The 11,645-nt window shown below is 36.6% G+C and overlaps 1 protein-coding gene across 1 annotated transcript; it reads left to right on the top strand.

The window, feature by feature from the left end:
- Positions 1–2,407: 2,407 nt before the first annotated feature.
- On the top strand, positions 2,408–3,273 carry LOC106473902 (transcriptional repressor scratch 2-like; the record flags this gene model as incomplete). The annotated part of the gene is made up of 1 exon (XM_022402307.1): positions 2,408–3,273. A coding segment is annotated over one exon (809 nt), but the record flags the coding sequence as incomplete, so codon positions are not given.
- Positions 3,274–11,645: the final 8,372 nt, after the last annotated feature.

The raw sequence follows: 11,645 nt of genomic DNA, 5'->3' as shown, positions 1-11,645 counted from the left end.
TAAAAATACATAAAAAGTGTTTATTTTTTGGGAAGAGTGGGGGGGGGGCGTAAAGAAAAATTCTTATCCCAAGTGTTGAATGTTTATATATTTTAAAAAAATGGCCCGGCATGGTCATGTGGTTAGGGCGCTCGACTCACAATCTGAGGGTCGCGGGGTCGAATCCCCGTCACACCAAACATGCTCGCCTTTTCAGTCGTGGGGTCGTTATAATGTGACGGGCAATCCCACTATTCGTTGGTAAAAAAAAGTAGCCCAAGAGTTGGCGGTGGGTGATGATGACTAGCTGTCTTACACTACTAAATTAGGGACGGCTAGCGCAGATAGCCTTCGTGTAGCTTCGCGCGAAATTCAACACAAACATATATTTTAAAACGTTAACGTTTTATTATCTATAACACACGTAGCAAAATATATATATATATTTGTTTAAAAATCGAGCCAAGTATAAATAACAACTAAAAAATTCTTACGATTTGAACGAGTTCAAGGATCGATGCTCGCATATAAACTGTTTTTTTTTGGGGGGGGGGGAACATTTGAATACAATATCGAGTACGATTCTAATACATAACTTCAAAAAATCGCGAATGTTCCATGTATGTATTTTACGACACGTTTTTTTTTTTGGATAAATTAGGTCATAACATTATTGGACGCCATTTTGAGACTCTCGCCTTGAATGAATAACTAGGACATCCATTATTCCGATTCGTTCAAGCATTCGAAGAAACATGTTAGGTCATCTCACAGTCAATCTCTATAAAACAACCTATTTTTACTGGAAGCGCGTGCAAATACGTGTTATGTAGACTAAAGTGTGATTGGTTGAAAACTTTCTTGTTCGGGAGATCGATAATTGGATATTCTCTTTTGTGTGTGTGTGTTTTTATTGTTTTGTTTTGTTTGTAATTAAGCACAAACCTAAACAATGGGCTATTTGTGCTCTGCCCACCACGGGTATCGAAACCCGGATTCTAGCGTTGGAAGTCCGCAGACGTACCGCTGTGCCACTGGAGGGGGGGGGCGTGTTTATTGTTAACCAAAAACTACACAATGTGTTTGCTATCCGTGCTGTGCACACCAGGAGTATCGAAACCCAGTTTTTAGCGTTTTAAGCCTTCAGACTTTCCGCTGAATCACTGGGGGGGGGGGCTTATAATGTTTAACTAAAATTCTTATATTCTTATCGTAACATAATATGAATCGTAACATAATACAATCTAACTTTTTATAAATGTTTCAAGCATTTTATTGTGAAAACAAAGCTAAAAAATATATATACTGTTAATATACCGGTCAACAAAAACTGGTACAACAGACTATTTCAATTGCACGTACTGGTATATATGATCAAACTGAACATGATGAAGGACTCAGTACAGAAGCCGAAACGTCATCTCCTTTTCATTCAACAGGCATTTGTAGTTCGTTAAATTTCATAACCCTACTATGTCTATTCTTCCTACGTAGTCCGTTAAATTTCATAACCCTACTATGTCTATTCTGCCTATGTAGTCCGTTAAATTTCATAACCCTACTATGTCTATTCTGCCTATGTAGTCCGTAAATTTCATAGCCCTACTATGTCTATTCTGCCTATGTAGTCCGTTAAATTTCATAACCCTACTACGTCTATTCTGCCTATGTAGTCCGTTAAATTTCATAACCCTACTATGTCTATTCTGCCTACGTAGTCCGTTAAATTTCATAACCCTACTATGTCTATTCTGCCTACGTAGTCCGTTAAATTTCATAACCCTACTACGTCTATTCTGCCTACGTAGTCCGTTAAATTTCATAACCCTACTATGTCTATTTATGGTACAAAAATATAATGGATGTACACTTGATGGAAAACTTCGGGAGACTATAGTTTAAAGAAAATCCGTTATATTAATGAGGCTGGTTAGAGAAGAAATGTACAGTTTTCTCAAACACAAACACTACTATCTGTCTATATCTTTTGTTGTTCCATCTCCCCTACCGAACCCCGAGTTCGTGTACATATCTCCTAAAAAAGTAGATTCGTGTGGTTCTTGGTCTTCTATCTAATACTAAGGCTATGATTGACAAAACATCACGCAAAAGCTTCATTTGACTCTCGAATCTTCGAGATACAGAAGGAGTAGTGGGCTAGACTGACCAAAAATTAAATTCTTTATCCTTTATTCTAAGGATCTAGATTATACCTGTGGCGTCGTGGAGAGTTGCTAAACGTTCTCTTCATTCCTGACAAGAACAAAGATAGTGTGTTTCGACTATGAACGTGTGAATCAGCCACGTTAATTCGGCTATATATATATAGGCTTAATACGTTATAAATGACTGTTAAATTTTCGCGCACAGAAACGGTGGGTTTTGGTTTCTTTTACTTGTGGTAATTATTTTATGTTTTATTTTTCAGGTGATTATAATAACTTCGTTCCTGACACAGCGTCCAGTGGGGTTTTCTTTGGAGCACAATCGCCAGCCTATCTAGGCTACAGGCCACCGGAACGGGAACTGGATTTATCCAGCCGGACGTCTGTCATCAAACCGACTCACCTGCTGACCGCTGGCCACCATCCCCAACCGCTGTCGCCGAATGACACGTATGAGAGGCCAGGTGGGTTAGACCTCCATGCACTGCAGGAAAGCAAAAGTTGCAAACTCTACGATAAGGGAGTAACGGTGAGTTACACTTACGACGCCTTTTTCGTCAGCGACGGCCGATCTCGCCGTAGAAACTCCCTAGGACTCGCCGAGAGGGAAAGACCTCGCTACACCTGCTCCGAGTGTGGAAAACACTACGCCACGTCGTCCAACCTGTCCCGTCACAAGCAGACACACCGCAGCCCAGATTCTCATCTTGCCAAGAAGTGTCCAACCTGTGGTAAGATCTACGTCAGCATGCCGGCCCTGGCCATGCACGTGCTAACACACAACCTCAGTCACAAGTGCTCGGTGTGCGGAAAAGCCTTCTCTCGACCTTGGTTACTGCAGGGCCACCTCCGATCTCACACCGGAGAAAAGCCGTTCGGCTGTGCCCACTGCGGCAAGGCCTTCGCTGACCGGTCCAACTTACGGGCTCACATGCAGACGCACTCCAGTTTCAAACACTTCCGCTGCCAGCGGTGCAACAAGACCTTTGCTCTCAAGTCCTACCTGAACAAACACTACGAGTCCTCCTGCGTGAAAGACTCTCCACCCGGATCTCCCGAATCTCTGGCTTGAAATCAGAGTCCCCCCCACTCCAGATGGAGAATTTGTGATGTAGGAAAATCCTCTTGAAAGACTTGTCAGATAAATCAATATTACTTCCTAAACCAGGACAATAACAGTAAAGTAATGAATATCTTCTAGAGATACTCATCAAGTGGAAGACAATAAGCGGCTAGAACAAGTGACTCGTTCTAAAACAGCCCTTTGGCAATGATCTCCACGAGACTTGCATTACAAAATGAGCATCCAGTCCGCCCGTGGAGTAGAAGAAAACAGAAAATCGCGTTCACTTCACCGTTCGAAATGATGTGATGTAAGGTAGCAATACAAGCTGGAGTCTGTATGAAATCGTATAGGTTCCACTCCATCGCCGTGTCAAGCGATTTGAGAGTCTATTCTTTTCCATGTTTTATATATTTCCCCGATTACATTCGGTGAATAATGGGTATAGTATGAGAAAAAAACAAACAAAAAACAGACAGAGCTCTGATTGGTTTAACTGTTATATGAATATACACATATTCAAAGGACAAGAAAAAACTGTTCAGGTGGAGACACTGGCCGTGACGTTTTGAAAGCAACAGTGCATATATAAAACCCTATTTTACTACAAAACACGTATAGCTTTTTAGATACATGGATTTCATGATAAGTTATACTCTTCTGGTGCTGAAAAAACCACGTGCAACTTCCACGTGGGAGATGACGTCATATTCTCCTTTTCTCTGTTTTCATTAGTGTTAATGTTGTAAATAGAGGACACGTGCGCGTGATTGATATTCACGCTCATGTGACACGAGAGAACGGTGTTGTGCACGAATGGAAAATTAATCTGTTCTAATTACAAATCAAATGTATTCACAAAAACTAGAGAAAATCATGAAAATTGATACGTTGATGGTATGTAATCCGTTCTTAATATCTGGGGCTTGTGTTGAAATGTAATATTTCTTTCTTGCTGTTCTGATGTACATAACTAACAGAGAGACACTAAGTAACACGATGACACTAAGGAACCACAGATACACTAAGTAACACGATGACACTAAGGAAATACAGATACACTAAGTAACACGATGACACTAATGAAACACAGATACACTAAGTAACACGATGACACTAATGAAACACAGATACACTAAGTAACACGATGACACTAATGAAACACAGATACACTAAGTAACACGATGACACTAATGAAACACAGATACACTAAGTAACACGATGACACTAATGAAACACAGATACACTAAGTACCACGATGACACTAAGGAACCACAGTAACACTAAGTAACACGATGACACTAATGAAACACAGATACACTAAGTAACACGATGACAATGAGGAACCACAGTAACACGATGACAATGAAGAACCACAGTAACACTAAGTAAAAACAGTGACACTAATGAAACACAGATACACTAGGTAACACGATGACACTAATGAAACACAGATACACTAGGTAACACGATGACACTAATGAAACACAGATACACTAGGTAACACGATGACACTAATGAAACACAGATACACTAATGAAATATGATGACACTGAGGAACCACAGTAACACTAAGTAACACGATGACAATGAGGAACCACATTAACACTAAGTAAAAACAGTGACACTAATGAAACACAGATACACTAAGTAACACGATGACACTAAGGAACCACAGTAACACTAAGTAACACGATGACACTAAGGAACCACAGTAACACTAAGTAACACGATGACAATGAGGAACCACATTAACACTAAGTAAAAACAGTGACACTAATGAAACACAGATACACTAAGTAACACGATGACACTAACACTAATACATATTTCAGTTGTATCTTTCATATTCAGAGTTGAAATAAGAGATGACGTCACCCCGACGATAATTTTACATGTTGCCGAAATTCTGAATTCGATGTGTTATAATAAAGTAAAAATGTACAGTGAACAGGCAGGGGTAACATACAATCTTTTACTTGTCTCTGAAGCCATTACAGATGTTAATGAAACTTTGGATTAGTGAGCGTTATTGTCATTCCGCAGATATCAAAACTGAAACCCAATTAGATTTTATAAGTACAAGAATTGTATTGATATGTCTAACCCACGTTGTCTTAAAAGGACTTTTAGATAAATAATTTATGTTTAACTGTATTGTACATATATAATATTCTCTTTTGCTATGCAGCGTAGGTAGAAATTAGGGTTTCGTAGCCCATTTAGACTACATTATATTAGACTAGAAACCGAGGACGCGATTGACGCCATGAAGTCCGCGTCCATATTCATAAAGCAATAAACGTGTACAGAAGCAATAATTGAGTAGACGTAGGGATTTGTGTCGTTCTTTGAGTATGGATGCCATAGAAACTATACTCTCTCACCAGAGAGAAAGTAAAAGTTGTAAGATACAGCACCATCTTTAGTCTCTCTCTATTTCCCTTTTATTATTATTTTAATTCACGAGTTTATTTTCCTGAATTTAAGATCAAACATTTCGAAACTACGAAACTGTTTCCTTTATCCTTGAAATTAGATCAACAATTAAGAGGAAAATTTAAATTGAAAGTTTTAAAACCAAACAGGTTTCGAAAACAACGACTCTTAGATTTTTGTCAACCAACATTTGTAAGGATAAACTAGAAGCTGATATTTCTATCTATCTCTCTCTATATATATATGTATATTTGTCTATACCTATCTGTTTCTATCTATCTGTAAAGCCGTGTTTAGATTAGACTAACGGCATTAAACAGTGGAACAACAGCGCTATGTTCACGTAGACATTACTTGCAATATTTAACAGGATATAGTCCATTTCAAACTAGTTATACGGACTACTTCTCTGGAAATATTAATTCGCCGAAAAGAAAAACAATTAAAAAAACCCATTTGGAATGATGCAACTTATCAAACCACATTAAAGAGGACATTGTAGGAAGCGAGGATATAAAATAAATTAAAACCTTTCTCCCTCACAATCTGAGTAAGATCCGTCCACAAATTCTACCAGTTTTTAATCTACTGTGACTAAGCCTAATATAACCATTCCGACAGAGTACTTTCTCCATAGTGTCAACTCGTGCCGTATCTTACAGATTTTTACATAGTATTGGCAATATTAGACTGTAAATACATAGCTATAGGAATAGATTTTTAAAATTCCCTTGTATCAATATCCTCTATGCTTCTTAGGCCTAGGCATGCAGATAGTATACATATGTACAGATACTAACAGGTTTAGGTGTGAAACTCCATATTATTTTTATACTTTGGCGCGGTATTTGCGCAATCTTTATATTGAAACTTCTAAAGTTATAAAGTATAGTTAGCCTAATATCTTGACTTGGAACTTTAGCAAATATATATAAATATATATAAAATGTTACTTCAAAGCCAGTAGAACATAAATATATATATATACCTCGAGGCAAGTACTCCATTTCTCCTTGTATAGCCTGTAACCTCGACAACTTTAAAGTTCAAGATGTCGGGCGTATACGCATGCGCGTTGCAATAATTTATCGTTTTTCCGACAGGGGATGCTTACTCTGCAAAATTATTTCCAGGCAAAGAGATTTTTTCTTACTCCACGAACACAATTACATATTTATTTAAATCATTCATAAATCATATGATTAATATTAAGCTTTTCTTATTCATTCTCCTCCAGAATTAGTGAATAGTTTCGTAAAGAGCTTGCTTCATTATACTGCGGTGGCCATTTGTAATATACCGATTCCCAGAAAAAATATGACTTTATAACTCTTACTTATATAGTAAAATAAATGTTATATAGTAAAATTAATATTTATTGTTTAGTAACTGACTCACATATTGCTTACGTCTGATTTTGTTTCTCATACATGAAATTTAGATTGAAGTTGAAGAAAAAACGTCAATAAAGCAAATGAAAACTACGCTGTAATGATAACGAAACTATTGGTTATATTTACCTATTTATATAAGTAACACTAATCAAACAACGACATACATTTTGTACTGATGGCCGCGTAGTAGCCTTTCGATTATATAAGATAAGAAAAACGAAGTTAGTGACGTTCTTAGTAACGTATGCAACGACATCAGCGGGAAAAGTATTATCGTTTTAAAGTAATTGTTCAAACCACACTCCCGAGTGTATCCTCAACTTGAACCAATAGGTTTGTATAATTTACATATTGTTGAACGGTTGTGAATTTTAACTTACTAACTTGCAATAAATGAATTAATAATTAAAAAAAAATTAAAAACAATAACAAAATTTTCACTAGAAATTTAACAACTAACCAAAATATATTAGAGATTATAAAAAAAAAGTGTTTATGAATTGCATTATTTTTATAATATTTTGCAGATCATTTTCAGCATTCTATTCATAGTTTCCTATTGGATGAAAACAGTCACGTGACTGGCTAAAACAGTTTCCTATTGGATGAATATAGTCACGTGATTGGTTAAAACAGTTTCTTATTGGATGAATACAGTCACGTGATTGGTTAAAACATTTTCCTATTGGATGAATACAGTCACGCGACTGGCTAAAACAATTTCCTATTGAATGAATATAGTCACGTGATTGGTTAAAACAGTTTCTTATTGGATGAATACTGTCATGTGATTGGTTAAAACTATGGGTAGAAACGACGAAAACCTTATCATATATGCAGAGTATCTGTGTTTAGTAGTGTGTATATTTAGATTAACTGGTAGCAATACACTCCACAGTGCCCCAGAACATCCGCCCAATCTGCTGTAAATATTGGGATTAAGAGCATGGAAACTCGTGCATCAGTCAACATTTAAAATAGAACGGTTATTGAATAATAGCTGCTTCTAGCCAGTCTTAGTAGCATAGATTTATAAATAAATTAGTAGTCGGCATAGTCTAAAAAACTTTTTCCTATGAAAGCATCACGTGAAGGCCAGTGTAAAGACTCTCATCATTTGGAGTAATATTAAAAATGATACTTATCTGATTTTGTTTCTCTGTATCTACAATAATATGCTGTCGATTTTATTAAGGGGGAATTTCGGGGGGGGGAAGGGGACAACCTTTAACTTAATGTTGACTAACCGTAATTTTAATGTTAATTATTCAATATAATTAGTCAACTAGTAATAATTGTTAGCATTTATAATTAGCAAAACAAAATCAATTGTTCTTATTGATAAGTGCGGACATTTCATGCAATCTTGTAGATTTCAATAAATCTCAGATTAACTAGACAAAATTAAATAAAACTTATTAATGAGCAATAATTTAAAAAGTCTGTAGAGACAAGGAGTGTTATATATATATTTTCAAATGGCTCTTTTTTGTTTGTTAATATTTGGTTAGATGCATTTTATGTAAAAACTCGAACATCTTATCTTTCTTCTCCTTATCTTTCTCTATGTATATATATATATATATAATGATTTATTTATTTCATATTGTGTATTGTTTGTTATTTCAAAATTAAAGCACTTACTTAAAGATGTATTTCTCGTGTTTATTATATGTTTGCCTTGTTTGTAATGTCATACTTAAGTTGTGTAGTTCAGCTGTAAACAAAAAAAAACCTACGTTTCATCATTTCATCTTGGTGAAACGGTTAACTCACGATAAACGTGAAAAAGAGATTGGATATTCGTTTATGACGTTCGACACAACGTATACTGCTAAGCTGGTTAAGCCTACATGTTAGTCGCTTAACAAATAAATCCAAATAATATGTTAACCGGATTCTTTAGAGATTCGACCAGCATGTTACTTGGATTCTCGGAGATTAAACCAGTGCGTTACCCGGATTTTACAGACTGATTTAGAATGCTACTCGTATTCTATAGAGAATTAGATAGCACTTTACTGGGATTGTATATTCTGCTATTCAACGAGCACGTCACCCGGATTTTATTGTTTGTTTGTTTTGAATTTCGCAAAAAGCTACACGAGGGCTATCTGCGCTAGTCGTCCCTAATTTAGCAGTGTAAGATTAGAGGAAAGGCAGCTAGTCATCACCACCCACCGTCAACTCTTGGGCTACTCTTTTACTAACGAATAGTGGGATTGACCGTCACATTATAACGCCCCCAGGGCTGAATAGGGCGAGCATGTTTGGTGTGACGGGGATTCGAACTCGCGACCATCGGATTACGAGTCGAGCGCCCCCTAACCACCTGGCCATGCCGGAGCCCTGGATTTTATTACTTTGTGTCCCAAGGTGGGTCGGTGATAAGTTTTCCGGACTTACTATGCTAAAATTCAGGGTACGATTCTATTTTGACAGAGCGAAGATAGCCTATTGTGTAAATATGCTTTAAATCAACAACAAAATCATAAAAACTCTGGAGTTTAATCAGCAGCTTATTTTACACTTCGAGATTCAACCAGGATTTTATCTAAATTTTCAACCTGGAGACTCATATATTCACCAGAACGTTATTTTACTAGTAATGTAACTACAATTGATACATTAAGATTCAACCAGGATTTTATTTATATATTAAGCCTGGAGACTCGGAGGTTGTTACAGCACTTAGTGTAAAGCACTGAGCAAACAAAAAAGGGGTGAAATCACTCATTTTCCACGTAAGAGACTTTGATGACCCCAACAGTAATTAATGGAGTTAAATGTAACATTGACAATATTTGTGTGTGCGTAATTAGAGATGCTGTATCCTACAAGTTCGTGGACTCACAAGAAATTTGGTGCATTAGTAGTTAAGAACAATGTGTTCCGACTTCAACCAGGAACTCAATAATAATAATCCATTTTTAACATTAAACATTAAACATATCTTCGTATTTAACATTATTCCTAGTTTACGTCCCCAACGAAACTAGGACTTACATTTACAAGTTCGTTACATTTTTCAATATTAAAACAGTAAAAGAAGTGGGGAGTACAAAACTGGAACCTATTAAGACCACGTGCAAGGTTACAGACATGGATTAGGAGCTCTAAGTTTAGTTAATAAATAATAATAATAATAAGTTGGAGAATACAAAACTGAAACCTATTAAGACCACGTGCAAGGTTACAGACATGGATTAGGAGCTCCAAGTTTAGTTAATATATAATAATAAGTAGAGAATACAAAACTGGAACCTATTAAGACATGGATTAGTAGCTATAAGTTTAGTTAATGTATAATGCTTAAACTGATGTTACACTTGGGAATTCTTAATGCAAGGATTAAGTAACGGATTAGAAAAATCAGGTTAACTACTTTAACTGGAATCCTTAAGTATACATACAGCGGAGGATGTAAATTAGTCTCTTATAAGAGGATTCACTAGGATTCAACATAATATATATATGTACTCCGGATTCTATGGCTGAATATTTCAAGGTAATGTAGGATTCATGATCTAAGTCTGGGGATCTTAACTGAATATTTCAAGGTAATGTAGGATTCATGATCTAAGTCTGGGGATCTTAACTGAATATGTATTACAGTTTCTTAGTCTGAGAATATCAAGATAATGTATAATCCGGCAACTAAGTCTGAATATCGTAAATCAATATATAATCCAGATTTTAAGCCCGAATTTCTCAATATATTGTATAATCCGGTATCCAAGCCTGATTATCTCTGAAAAAAAATTTATAACTTAGTATCCTGATTATTTCTGAAATATGTATAATCCGGCATGTAATCCAGAATATCTCCAGTTAGGTATGTAAGTCTGACTATCTGAAGAGAATGTTAATGTAAGACTTGACGCCACAGTTTCAGTTGTGTGCACATTTCTGTGGTACAAGGAGCTCGTCGATTTCCGTTTCAGTCGATAAACACAGCATGGTTTGAGACGAGGCAGAAACAAGCCGCCCACAGACAGAGGGATAATGGATCGTTTAATACAGGTTTACTTTTTGAAGGCAGGTTTTCTCGTGTTTCTCATAAACAAACCATCCTGCTTTTTTTTTCTCTTATTACCGGTTTTGGATCCGTTTCCTTTGTTGTTCTTAATGCAGGATTGTTAAGATCGAACCCATAATTTCGTGCCTCTATAGATTTCAATGGGGTTCATTGAGAAAAATGCCCAATTCGTAGTTGTTTTAATACCAGCGCCAATTTCTGTAGTTTTCAATAGGGTTCAGTTGAGAAAAATGCCCATATCATAGCTGTTTCAATACCAGCGGTAATCTCTGTAGTTTTCATTAGGTTTCAGTTGAGGAAAATGCCCATATCGTAGTTTTCGTTGTCTTCTGCTACTCATGGCCTGCGATCGACTCGTAATTTGTGGGTCACGGGTTCGAATCTCAGTCACCAAACGTGCTCGCTCTTTCAGCCGTGGGGTCGTTGTAATGTAACGGTCAATCTCACTACTCGTTGGTTAAAGAGTAGCCCAAGAGTTGGCAATGGGTAATGTTGACTAGCTGCCTTCCCTCTAATCTGTACCTGCTAAATGGCAATGGGTAATGTTGACTAGCTGCCTTCCCTCT

This window comes from Limulus polyphemus, unplaced genomic scaffold (genome assembly GCF_000517525.1).
Source record: "Limulus polyphemus unplaced genomic scaffold, Limulus_polyphemus-2.1.2 Scaffold6609, whole genome shotgun sequence".
NCBI lineage: Eukaryota > Metazoa > Arthropoda > Merostomata > Xiphosura > Limulidae > Limulus > Limulus polyphemus.
Note: the sequence above shows the minus strand (reverse complement) of the source record. Positions and strands in the feature narration are given on the sequence as shown.